This window comes from Adelges cooleyi, unplaced genomic scaffold, assembly GCF_023614345.1.
Source record: "Adelges cooleyi isolate 19-005CV unplaced genomic scaffold, UGA_ACOO_1.1 ACOO_flye_CR_arks_rails_tigmint_CR_PRNA_381, whole genome shotgun sequence".
In the NCBI taxonomy this organism is placed as follows: domain Eukaryota; kingdom Metazoa; phylum Arthropoda; class Insecta; order Hemiptera; family Adelgidae; genus Adelges; species Adelges cooleyi.
The window spans coordinates 865,340-882,672 of record NW_026096058.1 but is presented as its reverse complement, the minus strand read 5'-3'; the positions used below and the strand labels follow the sequence as shown (position 1 = coordinate 882,672).

The 17,333-nt window shown below is 32.7% G+C and overlaps 1 protein-coding gene across 3 annotated transcripts in view; it reads right to left on the bottom strand.

The window, feature by feature from the left end:
* LOC126841450 (RNA-binding protein fusilli) overlaps positions 1-17,333 on the bottom strand; it is a 68,144-nt gene that overhangs the window by 10,876 nt on the left and 39,935 nt on the right. For all 3 annotated transcript variants that reach the window (XM_050577938.1, XM_050577940.1, XM_050577941.1), the window contains exons 5-6: positions 5,625-5,714; positions 4,324-4,378 (exon numbers count right to left, since the gene is read on the bottom strand). In XM_050577938.1, coding sequence (XP_050433895.1) covers positions 4,324-4,378; positions 5,625-5,714 — 145 coding nt within the window. The remainder of the gene's footprint in view (positions 1-4,323; positions 4,379-5,624; positions 5,715-17,333) is intronic.

Here is a 17,333-nt window from a genome sequence, read left to right as displayed (position 1 = left end):
CTCAAATTTTAAGCGTCCATGAAGTTCCAGAGTCGAGATGGCGTATCATTTAATAGTTCTACAACCCCAAGATGTATATGTATGTATTTAGTTTTTTTACATGGCGGGTATTGAAATGTAATATACTAATATCACTTAAAAAAAAACGAAATCATTCTTAACTTAAACTTTCAACAAAGAGGTTTAAAAAATTGAAGTTTAATAAATAAGCACTTATGGGCTACAAAAATAAAAAAAATCATTCCGGTTGTTTTTAAAATAAAAAAATAGTATTTACACTTGCCTAATTTATTTACAAATATCCCACTTGACTCTACCAGACATGACCACCCCACACTAGGTGTAAACATTATACCTAAAATTAAATTTATGGCGGGAGGGGGGCTAAGAAGTGATAATTCCAACGACCTGTGGCGATATAATATAATCAGGCTTTATATTATTTATGATAGTAAACAGATTCTGTTTACACTTTAATATGAAGTGAGAAAATCATTGTAAAGTGGACAACCCTTTGTACCGGGAGTCAAGACAAGTCCAAGTCTCAAAAAAATCTAAAAAAAATTGTCAAAAACGATTTAGTCATATACTTGCACAAGACAAAATATATATCCAAGCCTCCCTCCTATTTGTAGATTGTTAAAATACAACTATAAGTGGTCACATTGAATACAATGTGGCCACTTAGGTAATAACATGGTAGCTACGTAAAATTATCGTTGATTTTGGTTGGTTTTAAAATCGCCCAACCGAAAAAATTATTTGTCGTTTGTGAAATTTTCGAAAAATTTCTTTTAGCTGGTTTTGAAACTGACGCCTTGCTTTTTTTAATGATCCTCGCCAAAACACGCCATACAAATCACAATTTAGTAAATTTTATTCGGTGTCGCTGCTGCTGTAGTAACAATGAACTATTATCGGGACACGACCTACCGTAACAAGCATTGTTGTCCATACGGTAAACGAGTAACGTAATACCACAATAGTAGGGATTGAGTAACCATACAGACTTTGAGAATAAATCGGTGTGACTTTCGTTTTCGACCGGCGAGCCAACACATACATAATATTATGGTGATCAAAGTGTCGCCGCCGACAAAATCTTTTCTGGGCGTTTTTAGCAAAAAAAAAAATCGTTTGGATTTCAGTCTTTAAAAAATTTCTCCAGACGTATTATAATATAATATGTGTTTGTACAAAAATGAAAGATTATACAAACATATAATAAAATATATATTCATATGGATTACAGATTCCTCTTTGCAACGTCGAAGAATGATTAGGACAAATTTAGCTTCACATAAAGTTGTATTCTTTTCTTTTTAACCTGATACATACCCAGACGTGTGATAACTGAAAACACCCTTATGCAAGGTGGCGCTTGGTTAATAATATATGTGTGTAGTTACTTGTTCTCGCATTGGCAAGTACAAATAATAACACATATCATCACAAAACCGATTCCAGAATCCTTCTCCTCTAGTCCCATGACGATCGAGATTCGAGTCCAGGGTCGTCATATTTAAATTTTCTTCAGTCAGTGACAGAATACAAAAAAAAAAAAAACGAGAACAAAATATATACACATACATAACATTATATTATTATAAATATAACGTGTATTATGTTCCGAACACGGTAAATATGTATGAACCGTGACATATGCGACGGATAAATGCTCGATCAGTCATGAAATATGTAACAGCCGTAGACGAAGACGCCGTCTTTCGAGATAAGATCCATAATAATATAAATAAAAAATATTACATATTTTAAAATACCAATAAGGCGAACAAAAAAAAAAACCCCTATAGGTAATCTACAGGCAACTACAGTCTGACGGTATAATATTGATATTTCGACGGACAATATTAGCAAAAGAAAAAACATTATCGGTTGCTGCCGTTTACATTTTCCCATCGTCGACCGGCTGGGCATTGATGAAATCGTTTGAAGTATTTTTATCTAATTTTTATACATCATTACTATTATTAATATTTTATTCGGCATTCTGTCAGATGAAAACCATTTTATGATAACACCACACAAACCACGATAACCCCGGGGCATCATAATATAGCATCTTAAGGTATACAAATATAAATTAGCAATTAGTTCTCTTGTTATAAAACCAATCAAAATGTTTTTTTTTTGGAGGAAAACTACTAAAAATAAGTGTAGCCTAATAAAAAACTAGTGTAAATAAAATGCAACCATAATCAGTCAACTAGTAATTGAAAAAATAATAATAATACATAAGAGTATGATAAATATGTTTTAAAATAATAAAAAATTTGATAATAAATAAATAAATTACCCATGTTTTGTTTTTGGTTTTGGACGGTTTTTCTTACAGTATTTTTTTAAATAAAATAACATATTTAAAATAAGTCTTATGTAAATTACCCTGAATTTGACAATTCCATTCTTAGCTATAAGTGAAAAAGTTTTCAGATAGGATCATAGATAAATTCAGAACACCAAATACAATAATTACACGATTATGAAAATGTTGAGTTTTGTAATTTTATGTATTTACACGTTTTTGTTGAAATTCGTTTAGAGACCAGAATTTTTTTACATTAACCCACACAACAAAACAATATAAATTACATCCATTAGTTTGGCGCACTGCACTGGTTCAAACGCCGGTTTTTTTTTGGGACAGAAAAATAATTTTCGACGACCTATTTGTGGGCGGTTGTGTTAATGTGTGTGTGGCTTGTGTATAATATGTTACACATAATAACTATATGTACATAAGTATAATAATAATAATAATTATTATTATTATTATTACAGCAACTTGTCACAATAATATTCAGGAACACGTTTGTTTGTGCCGCCCAAGTAGTACACGCGAACAGCAGCACGCGCTTGTTTGCTCAGCAGGCACCATATTATAATATACACATTTATAAGTGTATATACATATATAAATACATAATGTCCATATGTATATCAGTAATGAGAACCGTCGGCCTATTGTTTGTGGAATATCATATAGAGTAGTAGACTGAACGTACCGGAAAGATATTATTTCAAACAACGACATTATTATAGTAAGGGTGAAAAAAAAAAGTGTTTCTGTAGCTCATCACAAAATATTATAATAATAACAATTTATACACGATTGTGTATGTAAGCAAACTATGTAAAATAATTGTTATTAATTGTATTATTACAAGCCCCTAACGGGAAGAAGTTTGTCAAAAACAGAAAAGGATAATATGCGTCTGTCGAAAGGTCATTGGATGGTAATTCATGTGTCTAGTGTGGCATTTGGGATTTACTTATAGGCGTCAGATACCTAACCTCTCAACGGCTTGTTAGTTTTTTAAGGACCACCGCCATAGCTTCCAAGACCCACAACACGTGTATATTTAATATTATTATTATAATTGATGTTCTTACATTGGCGTGGAGACAAACAAAATCTTTTTTATTCAGAACATTTTTCGAAATTAGTAATACAAATATTAGTTGGCCTCTACTTTTAATTAATTGAAATTTCAAGTCAATATTATTCTTTATTATTAGCATAATTCATGCATGCACATATTTAGAATTGAAATTAAATAGAGTTCATGTTTGCTGTGACCTCAACGCGGCGATAACGTGTCAATATAGTCAAAGGGGAAAACAGTAGGTACACCTGCAATCATCAACCGAGGATCGAATGGAGAATTGTTTTTTAAATGGTAATCATTAAAAAATCTTAATATCGCAACTTAATTAAAAAAAAAACAATGATATTTCTATGCAACAGCCTGTGTTACGGAACGAGAAAGACGCTGAAACACATAAATAGAATGTATTATTTGTATACATTATAATTATTGTTTTCTAAGTTAAACGGTCTGAACTAAATCCATGCACGCCTTTCGAAGTACACCGCGTGAGGACTAATAATAATGTCATCAAGTGCTATTACATTTAAAGTGCTCAAACATAAAAAAAAAACCGTAATTTTTTAATTAAAAAAGCTTTAAAAAACACATATTTTTATGGCAAAACATTAAACGATCTAGCATATAAAATGGATATTGTATGTTACTTGAGTAAACATTATTTTTTTTACTTTCTTACTTAAACCAATAATTATGTTGTAAATTTATATATTCACACATTGAGTAAACAAGGCCTAATGAACACATTTTAGCATACTATAACAATTACGTTTAAAACATGATTTCTCGAAACGCGTACCAGTGTCGGAAAATGGCGTTTTTCCGATACCGGCACACAACAAATGTGTAACACGTATCTTAAAGGCGGTAAATATAAATGTAATAAATTGTAACAATTGTGTTTTTTACTTACCAAATGCCAGGTTCTAATTTTAGTTGGACGGTCTCGGGCGAGTTGAACGTATGTCCTGAAACACGTGAAGTATGGAGTTATTCTCAACAACAAATGGCAATGACGGTGGACAAAAAAAAAGAAAACTGCCCAACTTTATTGTTATTAGATCTTCTTTCTTTTTTCACTATCTTAGCACACACGACCGACCAATAACGACCGGTTTCCCACAATGCACCAGAAGAAAATAACAATAAATAATAATCAAATATACAACTCTCTGGTGTCACCGACCTGTGGCGTTGGTGATGGCGGAGCCAAAGCGACACACCAGCAAAAACTATTGCGAAAGACAACAATAAAAATGCGGCGATGAGCGAATATTGTTTACCGAAATTCGCTGAACGTCGCACTTCCTGCGCTCGCATCGAGTAACGGCAAAATAAATAAAAATAAAAAAATAGTAATAATAATTGACGGAATCGGAATAAAAAATTTAAATAAGAAAAAAAAAAATGTCTATGCGCGTCATTTAGAGGGGAAAAAATTACTCAACGACACATATTGAATTACACGCAGCAACAGGCGCGCGCTTACGGTGCGACCGGAGAGACAATTCGAAAATTTCGATGACTCCGTCAGAAAACAATAATATATATCATAATGCGGTTTAAATAATAATTCCAGGACCCGGTCAGCTAAACCAAGGGGAGAGAGAGAGAGAGAGAGAAAATTGCTGACATAGTAAAATAACAAAACCCTACGCACAAAGGCTGAACGGCTCTCTCTCGTCTTGACACTCGCACGAGTCTTCCGGAAGACCTACGGTGTCGTGCAATACTCGGAACACCATTGGGACGTGAAGGAATAATAAAAATAAATATAAATAAAAGTCTCAAAAAAACAATTTCTTTGAGGGGACGACGGAAAGAACGAAATAAATGCATACAAGAACAAAACATTGCACACAAATTAACACTGAAACACGATATTACTTTCCAAAGTTATGAACCTTAAGTGACTTCTTAACTTGTTCAGTCAGGCGTACATGTTTTTTGAAAATAGGTTGAGTAATTATTTAAGTTTGTCTTTGTAACCGTTCGAAAACAATTTAAATACTTGTATGAACATCAAATATCAAGTCAATGTTAATGATACGGATAACTTCACAAAAATAATGACTCGATGGATGGTCGTCAAAGAAGCCAACTACAACTAACTATCAATAAAGCATCCACTAGTAGTTACTGTGAACTAATCAAATATATATATATTGGTGTTCACAACAACCGTTTTGACCGGCGTTTTCCGTTGCGACTTACCGTCGTTGATGAGCCTCTGTACGATGTTTACCATGTCTTTGACTTCGGCCACGTAAAACTGAGAGTCGACTTCGTGGGTCATGTCGAGATCTATTACACGCGGCGAGTGAAGGAAAAATGAAAAAAAAAAAAAATATGTCGCTTACAGGCTCTACCTATGCATAATACACCGTCGACATCGTTGTAATAGTACACGGTAGACGATTAGGTATCAGTGTATAATATTAGCATAATACACGGAGACCAGTGGGGTAGTAACCTACTACCTAGTGGATCGTTAAAGCCGACGAGCGCAGCTGCATCGATATGATACGCATGTAATTTATTATCGTTTTCGAACCGTTTAGGCCGATGAAATAATAATAAAAATTCAATTTATTTATATCGAATTGTATGACGACGAAGTGGCAGAGTTGGTTTTATCGCAGTCCTTTAACGTTTCAATCGGTTGTGAATTTGCCTTGTTCTCGGCTCGTTCCGATTACAATCGGTAGCACGTTATCGTTAAAAACATAAAAATTATACAAGTATATATATATATATAAAAAAAAAACATTACATAATAAAATTATCGTTATTATAAAATATTTAATGCTATTGGTTTTTATTATTTTTTTTTTTTTCGCTAGCAGTTACTTCAAACGCGTTAATTTTTTTATTTGCAATAATAACGCGCTTAACGATTAACGGACACGGCCTGTTGTTGACAAAACCTTCACTTGCATATGAGCAGCGCCATGTTAAAAGATGTTAACATGGATAATACACTGTAGTAAATCGTTTTGAAAACATCAAATAACAATAATTATTATATTTTACACTACCGGTGTTAATATATTTCCAAAGAAAAAGTTGTTTTAATTTAAAAAGAAAATAAAATTACAAAGATAATACTCAAAGTGAGTACAAAAGTGCAGTATAAATTAATAAAAGAGAACATAGGCGCGTTGTGATTATATTGCAACCACCTCCAAGAAATAACTTCAGTTATGACTTGCGATGCTCTGCTTCAATATACAGTTTTGTTACTTAAACGCGGTAGGTATTTATTTAGGAAAAATCTATGTTTGCCGTAAACAACTTCTATAGATATACATCACGTATCTAAAAAGTTATAAGTATATAAATATATTTTGTAATATTTCTATTATGTTATTTTATCGTAGACATACATGCGTTCCGTATCGCATTTTTTTATGACTAATCCACTCACGACGTTAATAGTAAATAATAATTATTATTATTGTTATATTATTATTATGAACTATTAAATTGCACATTGTCATCGCTGACCTTTTCCAGATAGTTTCCTTCGAGTAAACGAACAGAAAAAAAAAATGTATTTAAATGATTAAAAAGTAAGAGGCAGCGCGCGCCGGTCGAACTATGGTATCGTCGACAATATTCTAATCGTTAATCCACTTCAATATACATAATTTAGTGCTACAAACACATTGAAAAATTATTATAATGTCTTCAATATATATTGCTCGCCGCGATGACAACGGAATCTAATTATAAAAAGTAATAATCAGTACCGTGCACATATCCTTCAGTCCTAACTAACAGTCCTACTCCTTCAGTCATCGTTATTATTTAAGTAGTGTTCCTTTATTTTAAGCAATTTTAAGAAACTTGCTCTATTTACCTATCCTTACTTAACAAAGCTTTGATGATAATAATAATAGTAATAACAATAACAATACAGATGAACCTAAACGGCAAACTAATTTTTTTTTTTTAATGTTTTGCCGAAGATTAGTGAGAAACTTTGGGCGATACTACTTAGTATTTTTTGGTTTGTACGAACATTTTATGCTACGCGTTGTACTAGAATAGGTACTAACGATTTTAAGCTAGTATTAAACATTTAACTAAAGAATTTCGCTATGGTTTATATAGAAATTATTTATTATAACATATTATTTTTATAATAGTTAAACAACATGATATAAAACACAGAGGGTTAAAAATATAAATTTGTGAAAAAAGTCAAGTTGTATAAAAACTCTATGAAATATTACAATTATTAGACTACCAATTAAACCCTACGAGATATTGAGTGTTATTCAACACATTTTCAATGGAATAATTTTAAAAGATATTTTATCACCGGTAGGTATTATAATACCCGTATAGAATGTAAAAATTCTACATTCGATTCCACAGCGGTTGTGTGTAAACAGAAAAAAAAGAACAACCGCGTAGGTGTCCCACGAATCAACGTCTGTGTGTGTTTTTCGTACTACACAGCGTTTAGTGCATGCACTACAACAATGTTAATACATGCATTAATTTTACATCTGATAATATAAAGCATAATATTACAGTGTCGTCCCAGACGCGGCTATGACGACGGTATTGTTACAAGTGCGTTTTGAAGAAGAAAAAAATCAGAACAGAAGGTCGGACAAATTTAACAAACAAAATTACTTCGTACAATTTATCAACACTTCTCGCTCTTTATTTTTTCCCCCGATAATTATTCACAACGTTTGTCATATCGGAAGTACGTCTCAAGTCTAAAATAAGCGCAACGCAAGTTTAGGAAACCGATTATCTCGCAGCACGGCCGCCTCTGCTCTGATCATCTTGAATAGATTTATAATATGACAGCATATTATTATAATACACGGTGTAGAACAGAAAATCGCGTTTGCTCGTCTGCTAAATCGACCTTGTTTCCGCCAAAAATAGTATTATTATTATTGTTAGTTATATTTTTAAATCGCATTGTGCACACACGAAAAATCTAACACCACTCTGATTTGAATATCAAACTAAAAAAAAACATGCGATGCCAGAGTTCAGAGATACATCAGGGTCAGGGACGTATTTCTAAGAATACTATTGACAACAAACTGTGGAGATAAATAACGTGCAGTAGAGGATGATCAATATTGAAAATCCGAATAGTTCCTCCAATGGTGTTTGGGAAAACGTCTGAACCTTATCGGTCGGACGGTGTTGTCGTCGCCGGTAGACGCAGGTACTATATTATATTTTTACTATCTATATTCTATTACTATGAATAAGGTCCTCGTATTATTTTGTCGCCGACGTTATCGCCATCCGTATGTACACAAGTAAAAAATACTACTACTACAACTACTACTACTATACTACTTTTAGTTGGTTCGTGACAACGTTTCACATAATATTATAATGTTATTATAACAACTAATTTTAATGCTCAGCGATGGTATTAAAAAAAAAAAACATTTAATGGTTATTTGCAAACGACAATAAATATAAGGGTTGTATTCTCTAGGTTAAACTATAATAATTATGCTTTAAGTATAACAATTGGTGCAACAAACGGTCGGTAAAATATACCATACACCGGAGCGTAACACCACCTTACTTGGGCATCAATTAAATAATGATACAACTAATTTTACTTGAATACATTTCGGCTATTTTGAAAAAAGATAATGGCACGCCGTAATTTTTAAGTTTAAAAATATGTAAATTTTTAACGTTTTTCGATTTCAAGGTTCGGTGGCGATTATTTTTTTATTTTTGACTCAATACAATACCTGTTGGGTACGATTTTTGATCTATAGACATACTATACGAGAAATCGGTGCAGCGATTTAGTAGTTATCGTGTAAGTCCAGACACAAAAAAAAACACACCATTGTAAGAACAATATATTTTTAGGGTCTCATCAAAGGATGTACAGGTGTCCCTTAGAAGATTTGACCTATTCGAATGGATATTAGAACTTAGAAGTACAAAGTTTAGATTCTAGCGGGACACCATGTATAGCTCAATTAAAATTCCAGAAATTAAAAATACCGTAAAACGTCGTACAAATATGTTTTTACTAAGTAAATAAACTTTACTACTACACGTGATTTTTTTTTCTCAAAACATTATAAATATTACACTAGTAATATTTTCCATCGAAACCTCGACGAATAAATAAACATTTAGAAAATGATTATCTATTTATATTGATGTGCTGGTACAATATTAAACATCTAGGGCGGACGACCAAAGGAGTACAAGACGATATTATTAAAATGAGAGAAATGCAATTGCCACGAGAATAGCGTTACAATACATGGAACATAATATTAATCTTATACAAATGTATATTGTTATCGTAGTAATCGATTAAAAAAAAAAAAACAACAATTAGTAATTTCTTGGCCAGAACAAGTCGTTATCTCCGGGCACCGGCGGATAACAAGACAACAGGAATAAAATATAATATTATGTTGGCTGCCGCCGTTTAACAAACGCAACCGTAGAGAAGATAACGAGAAAAAACACACTGTACATCACACGAAATAACACATAAAAGTATTAATAATGCGCTCATGTACTAATAAATAACAAGATAGGGACAACCTCTTTCAAAGTCCAAAGACCGCGTGCGTTCAATGCGCCGTGCGAAAAAGTAAATTATTATAATAATATACCTAATACCTCAAATGTATCACAACAACAAATAGGACAATATTAAAACATTTAACACCAAACTAGGAAAGATCCGTCTCTTGAAAACAAATACCGTTGAACGTCACCTACACCACAACAAGTAAACAATAACAATATGATTGAAAGATCTATATTTTTATACTATTGTGAGAGAAACAACACAATATTGTATTAGGCCATTTACTAATATATTTTGGAAAAAAAAATTTATATATAAATATATATTTAGTTATTACTAAATCAGTGACTTCAACAACAATACCCGATCTCCGTGAAAAAAAAAACACGCAAAGACTGGTCAATTAAAAGTTTTGGTTTTTTTTCCTGAAAGTAAACTATGTAACGCAAGTCTTTTTTTTACAATTATTAAGCTATTCAGTTGTGTTATTGTATTACATACTAGACCCCAAAAGCGAATCGTCCGACCACCACACTAGACATTTTTACTAAGGTTTCTCTCCCAGTTTGTATTTTTTTTTCCGAAAAAATAATATCGCAGCAATAATTTTTTCGAGGTATAGCGTTGACGACTAGCCATTAAAACCCGTATGGAATGTCGACTACATTATTATTATGTTATAATTGCTAAAACCCAACCGCCACCTTACCTTCAACACATACACAATATGCGCAAGCTGGCTCGGTGTTAGCTTCACTTTTAAAATGCGATAGGTAAACGGCAATAATAGTAGTAGTAGCAGTAGTAATAATAATAATAACAATAATAATAATAATAATAACAATAACAATAATATTAACGACGTAATAAACGGCACGCACGTCACCGGTAAACTTTTAAAAATCACATTAACATTAACCGTCACAGCCGTTATGTAGCCGTTACAGACATCAAAGGTTACCTGACTAACCTGCACACACAAACGACGATTGGAACAGGTAAGTAATTATTATAATACACGGTTTATGGGAAAAAAACACCACAGACTTACGTGGAAAAGATTCCAAAGACGAACGTCGTCGGTGACACTTAAGCAGCCCCCGGGGAGTCCACGACGATTATTATTATAACAGTGTTAATATCGTTTACCCGCGAAGCAATTAAGACATTTAAACAGACAAGACAGAGGAAACTGCACGGCGACGGTCGTTAGCGAGCACTACTAATAGTATAACGAGAAACGGATTTTCAATCGTTATACTGTACCTAGGTAGTAATAATTAAATCGGAATACCGTTTGAATGCAATACAATTATGTGAAACTTGACCGTTTACCCTGGGCAAACATGTACGGTCTACAACAGCGTTAATAATTATTACTGTGAAAATGGATATTATATCAGCGGTTCAAACGTTCAACGGAAACCATAGACACAAATATCATCGAATACAACAATGAGCCACTATAAGGTTTTATCTGTTAAAATAGTAATTAAGTACTTATAGTACAGTACATATATAATTATTATTATTATGTTTGTATTAAAAGCGTATTAACGATTAGATTTTAACTCGAGTGCGACGGGCCTACGCGGATCGGTTACAAGGCCTAAAAAAAATCATAAATAATAATTTATATACACGTCGGAGATGATATTTTCAAGTACTCGTGTTTGTCGTCGACAATACAATAGAACCGCGGTGGCGGCAAAGGGGCAAAAAAAAAAACAAAATAGCCCTGGTAGTACTTACTTGTATACTGCAAAGGCGGGGTGAGAGAGCTTCGAACGGGTTCGATCGATTGCGATTGAAAACAAATTTCTAAAATAAAATATAATATAATCCAAAATATACCGAAGACTCGACACCAGACACGACAGAGTCAAGTTCGCGACTGCCGACTGATCACTGATTAGGAGGACTTCAAAGAAATCGGTTATCTACAAGTCCCTTGGCCGACCACCTGTGGCGCTCTCTGCAACGGGTTCTAGCTTATCGCCACCACGACGGTGCACTTCGGCCGGATTCGGCACTAATCGGTTTTCGAACCTCGTCCAACGTCGCCACGCCATTTTGCCCGTCGACAAGCACCACGACACCTTTTTATTCCTTTTTTTTTTTTTTTTGTGTGTGTGTTATTTACATAAAAACAATATTAAAAATATATGTTAATAGTCACGAAAACACGGACCGTTTTACTCTGTACACGACTCTGGTATCGACAGCTATAGAGCCCGGTCGTATATAACAACGTGCTTACACACTATTGTTTCCCCTTATATATTAATACGGTTAAAGACAAGCGCATAATTATAATAATACTGTGAATATTCATAGGCTATTTCGTCGTGGGCTTCACGAGTTCTGTGTTAGGTTAGGTTGTATACGATACGATAATATATTTAAAAAAAAAAAAAGGCTAATCCACTTAGACTAGTTTATTAAATCGATAAAACCGCGGTTAATATGCATATTACGGTTCGGGTACTTAAAACATTTTAAATAATTATTCTCCGGATGTATATTTATGTGCTGATAGGGTGGCAATTAGAGGCACAACAGAGGGCAAAACCGGCCCTCACATTGTTTCAAATGTATTTCTATCAATTCCCCGTTATAAAACTAAGAGCAAAGGTCAGTTTTAAAATAGATACGGTTTAAATAAATATCGTTACTGATAAAGTAGTTGGACATTTTTTTGGAAACCTAGGAAAACAAATTCAACCCCATCCCTTAAATGAATTCACACTCCGCCCGTTTAAATCTCTTGTCACTTCAAGCTAAGTTCGCCACCGAGACAACTAGGTCATTAATTGTTATTTGCTCATTTATTAAAAACCACGGTGATCGGCACTGATGTGTCTACTGCAACCTACCTGGTAATGTTTTTATTTTATTTAACATTTCCAAGATGCAATACGTTTTTAAGATTGACAGGGAATCGGTGTAATTTGAACGCTACACCACTCAGCACCACATTATCTTCTTACCGCTACTACCTACCGACCGTTGACAGCGTATTCGAATCCACTTAGCTCAGCGTCTTTTCTGAAATTCTGACCTCATCGACCACGGCACATTTATTTTTGGTTTCCGGCATGGCGAGTAATTACTATTGAAGAAAAAAAAACGGGACGCGAAGTCGATAAAATGCGATTAAACCCGCAATTATTACATTATTTTGTGATAGGACACAAAATTCACATAGACAGTACACATTAACACAAGTCGGTAGTGTAAATTAAGTATTGAAAACGAACGATTAGCACGGTGTAATATTCTCAAAGGCCAGTATTTGATTATAATTATTATATAAACTGGGAATGGCCGGCACGGCGTGGTGTACCCAAGCCGCGGGTAGAATGATAACGCACAATAATCTCAGATTAGATTTATTACTATTTTAATATTTAGAGACAACGCTGGTTGTATTGGCCGAAGAAACATAACACCTAGGTCCTAGATTACTAACAATATAGATTCCTTCTGGACTAAGCCGATAAACGCCAAACGTTGGGGAAAAGAAGAAAAAAAGGATCGTTAAGACGTTTTATCTTTCTCCGTATCTTTCAACGGCCATTATTCGATAATCTCTATGACCCTTAATCGTTCATTAAGATCGAAGAACTTGATTAAAATACAAACATGCGATACAGTTTAATAGCGTTTACATTACGTAAGTTATTTCTATATCTAAGATGGAACTTTTTTTTATAGATGCACACTGTAAATGGTTGGTTGAATAATCAATTTATCTAATAAAAAATTTTACATTTTTTTTATAAGCAATGCAATCCCAAACTGCATACCGTAACATAGTCGTTTAACTAACTTTGTATTGAGCGCTCTAAAACAGTTTTTGTGACATAACAGTACGATCTTAAGCCCGCCATATTTAATGTTATTTTTTTTCAAATTATTAAAATAATATTACGTAAGGTTTAATTATAAATTTGATTTGCCATCAGTTAACATAAATAAATTTGAATTCAATTTTATAATGAGCCAGTTAAAAACTAACAATAATAAACGTAAGTCTGTTTGCCAGAACAATAATATGGAATTACAAGTCTTTATTACAAATAAAAAACAGCTGCACTATTTGCACTACAGCTATAACGAAAACAAATTATTTATCAACAAATAAGTAACATAATCAAAATCAATTACCTCTCTCAATCCTATAATGGAATACTATTATCAATTATATTGTAAGGTCAAATAGGGTAACTGAAATGGACTAATAGGGCAAATGTAGTTGGATTTTTTTATTTGAAAAAAAACGCATTAAATTTTGCCATAACTGTAGCTGAAGCATTGTTTTAGATGACCTTACTTTAGTATTCAAAAAATTGTATTAATTAATCATTTTTTTACTTTTAAAATAACATAACAGTGATTTTGTAGAAGTTATATATTTTGTATCGCTGTTTACCTTACAAAGGTTTTCAATACCTTTGTCTGATGTCGAATAGATGGCTTATAAAGATAAATATAACGCATGGTGTAAAATGTTGGATAACGTTAACTCAAAATGCTGAAGCTGCTCAGTTTCCCAGAATTATGTTATGACGTCCGACCATTATTATGAATAACATATCCACGTGACACCGCTTGTCAAAGTAGTTACAAACAAAAAAAAAATGGTATAGAATATCATTTTGTTTAAAACCCCCGTGGTTTTCGACTAGACAAATGTTTGAAATTCGATTATTGCAACCCCCCGTGGCTTGTAAAATTCAATATTAAAAAAATTCTATGAAAAATAAAGTTCTTTGCAAAAAAAAAAATATATTTTTGTATATTCTTTAATATTTTATATATATCTTTAAAAATAAAGATTGCAATAGCTACAGAAGATTTGGGAATTCTACAATTGACCCAATTTTATTCAAAAATAGCGGTCAACTCGAGGAAATCCAAAATTGTCAAAAGGTTTCAACGTTAACGCGCTATTTGCAGTAAAGTTTATGTTTTCATAATAAAATAATAGTTGACCCGTGCGAACATTTCATTGGATAGAAAACAAAATTACACACAAGAACACTAATCCCCTGAGATCAGATATTATGTAAAGAACAGCGTTATTAAGTAACCAAAACAATACACAAAAACAACCGGCTCAGACGTGCATACGATTGCTTTAACTTCGATTTTTGGACAGCTAATACAACGTGCAAATGTAAAACTCATAGGCGCACCTTGCGGGGAACTAGATCTTTAAGACGACCCCAAATTTATAGATCTTGATTAAGCACACAAAGCGAGAAAAAAGGGGTATTACAAAATAAAAAACCTTTTTGAAATAAGTATATAGAAGTATCAAAATTAACTGTTCTAATGTCAGTGAAACAAAGGTTGTACACTTACACACTGTCAAAATATGCCATTAGAAATGAAAATGAACAAACGCAAAAATAATGTATAATTTAACACGATTAAAGTTAAATACACTGGCGGAATTTATTATTATTAAATAACTGAAATTTGGAAAACGGAAAAATGTTATTTTAATTTCACTACCAACTCAAATCGAGAATTGTCAACACAATAGTTAAAAATCAAAATAAAATAACTTAATGCAACTAAGTTGACCACAGCCCTAATACAACAATTAGGAGTGATTCTTGTTGTTCTGTTAGAATGTGATGTGTGCAAATAGTTATTAAATAACCGAATGATAATTCGAGTATATTATTATAATAGTTTCAAAAACGACCGAATAATATTATGTGCATGGACTGTAAAAGAGCGAAACACGAGAGTGAGCGCCTGATTTGAGAGTTGATGCTCCGCGTGACACCTACACACAAATGATTATTAATTTGCCTATACTTAACGGGGCAACGTGTTGTGTTTTAATATAATATACCATTTTATAATTAATTACATAAACGACGACTTGATCGCCTATTTTGGTCGGGCCTTTATTATAGAAGTAAAAATTTATCATTGAGGATTGCATGCGGTCTGTTTCTATGTAATTTTCATTTAAACAATTTTAGTATCTTGTAATTAAATAAATTAAATTTGGAATTTTTTCAATACTAAAACCCAAAGTTTTTACATAAAAAAATAAATACATTAAAAATCCGTTTTCTACATAACCTGTTGCCAAAGAATTCGTTTACGAAATTATTGAAATCGGACCATTCGTCCTAAGTAGTCGACGTTTTGTCTGGCTTTTTGGTCTAATATTTGGGTTTTGAATCTTTTAAAAATAACCAGGAGAAAAATTTAAAGTACCGACAAGTGTAAAATTGTAAATTTTTCTCCCTTAATTGGTTGTACATATATGTTGGGTAATGACAAATCGCTATAAGAACACTGTGTATTGATGACTTCTAATTGACCCAATAATTTAAGTCAATAAAAGCAACAAAAACTACGATTTACAACACAGGCTTACGATTGTTTTCCTTCGCAGCACGACAAACGAAATAAACGATTACTATTGTTTGATTTGGGCATAGATGTATACCTTGACAAAAGTATGATAATAATCGAACCCACAGGAAGTTTATAATAGCGGCATCATTTCTCCAGAGATATATTATAGTTGTTTAGTAAAGAAAGCTGAAAAGAAAACAGAATAATAGTTACAAAACGTTAAGCCAATAGGCACGACTAATCCGAAATCCATAAGCAATTTATCCTATGTGTTTTACTTTTACTTTATTATTGAAAAAACGAATTTAATACTTATACGATTTTTAAGTGACTAAATTAAATGGTTTTATTTTTCTGTGTTATTAAATTCTATCTAAACAAACGGAGGAGGACGGAGGGCTGTCGGATTAACGGAAAACAATAATTTATAAATATCGCAATCATGTTTAACAGTTAAAAAAAACTAGTAAAAAAGCGTGCAACAAATAAATATCGTTTGCTTAAGACTACAGTGGAAATGTGCACAAGTCGCGTTTTTTTATCGACTTGGGAGTTCAGTGCAATTTTGCAATACAGCTGTAGTTTTATTATATTCTTTGGATAATTAATGAATAAAGGTTTCCGTCAAGCAACGACTAATAAAGTGTAGAGTTTTTACTAGCTGGACTCGATTTGTCATTTACTCAACAACAGGCGCCGCGGGTATATTTTATTATCGAAATATTACAGTGTCGTTTTCTGTAGCGCGAAAACCGGAAATTGAAATCTAAACTGAAACGGGTAAAACTTGTTTTCGATTAACTTGAAAATATCACATTCAGTAATCAGGGTCTAACGTCACTCACGAGTGTGTCTCGTACATAATATCAGCTATATAATATAATAAGCGCGGCGCGCGGCTCCAACGACAATAATAACTATTACGAATTTAATTATATTCAATATTATTTTTATAATATATTACCCGAGGG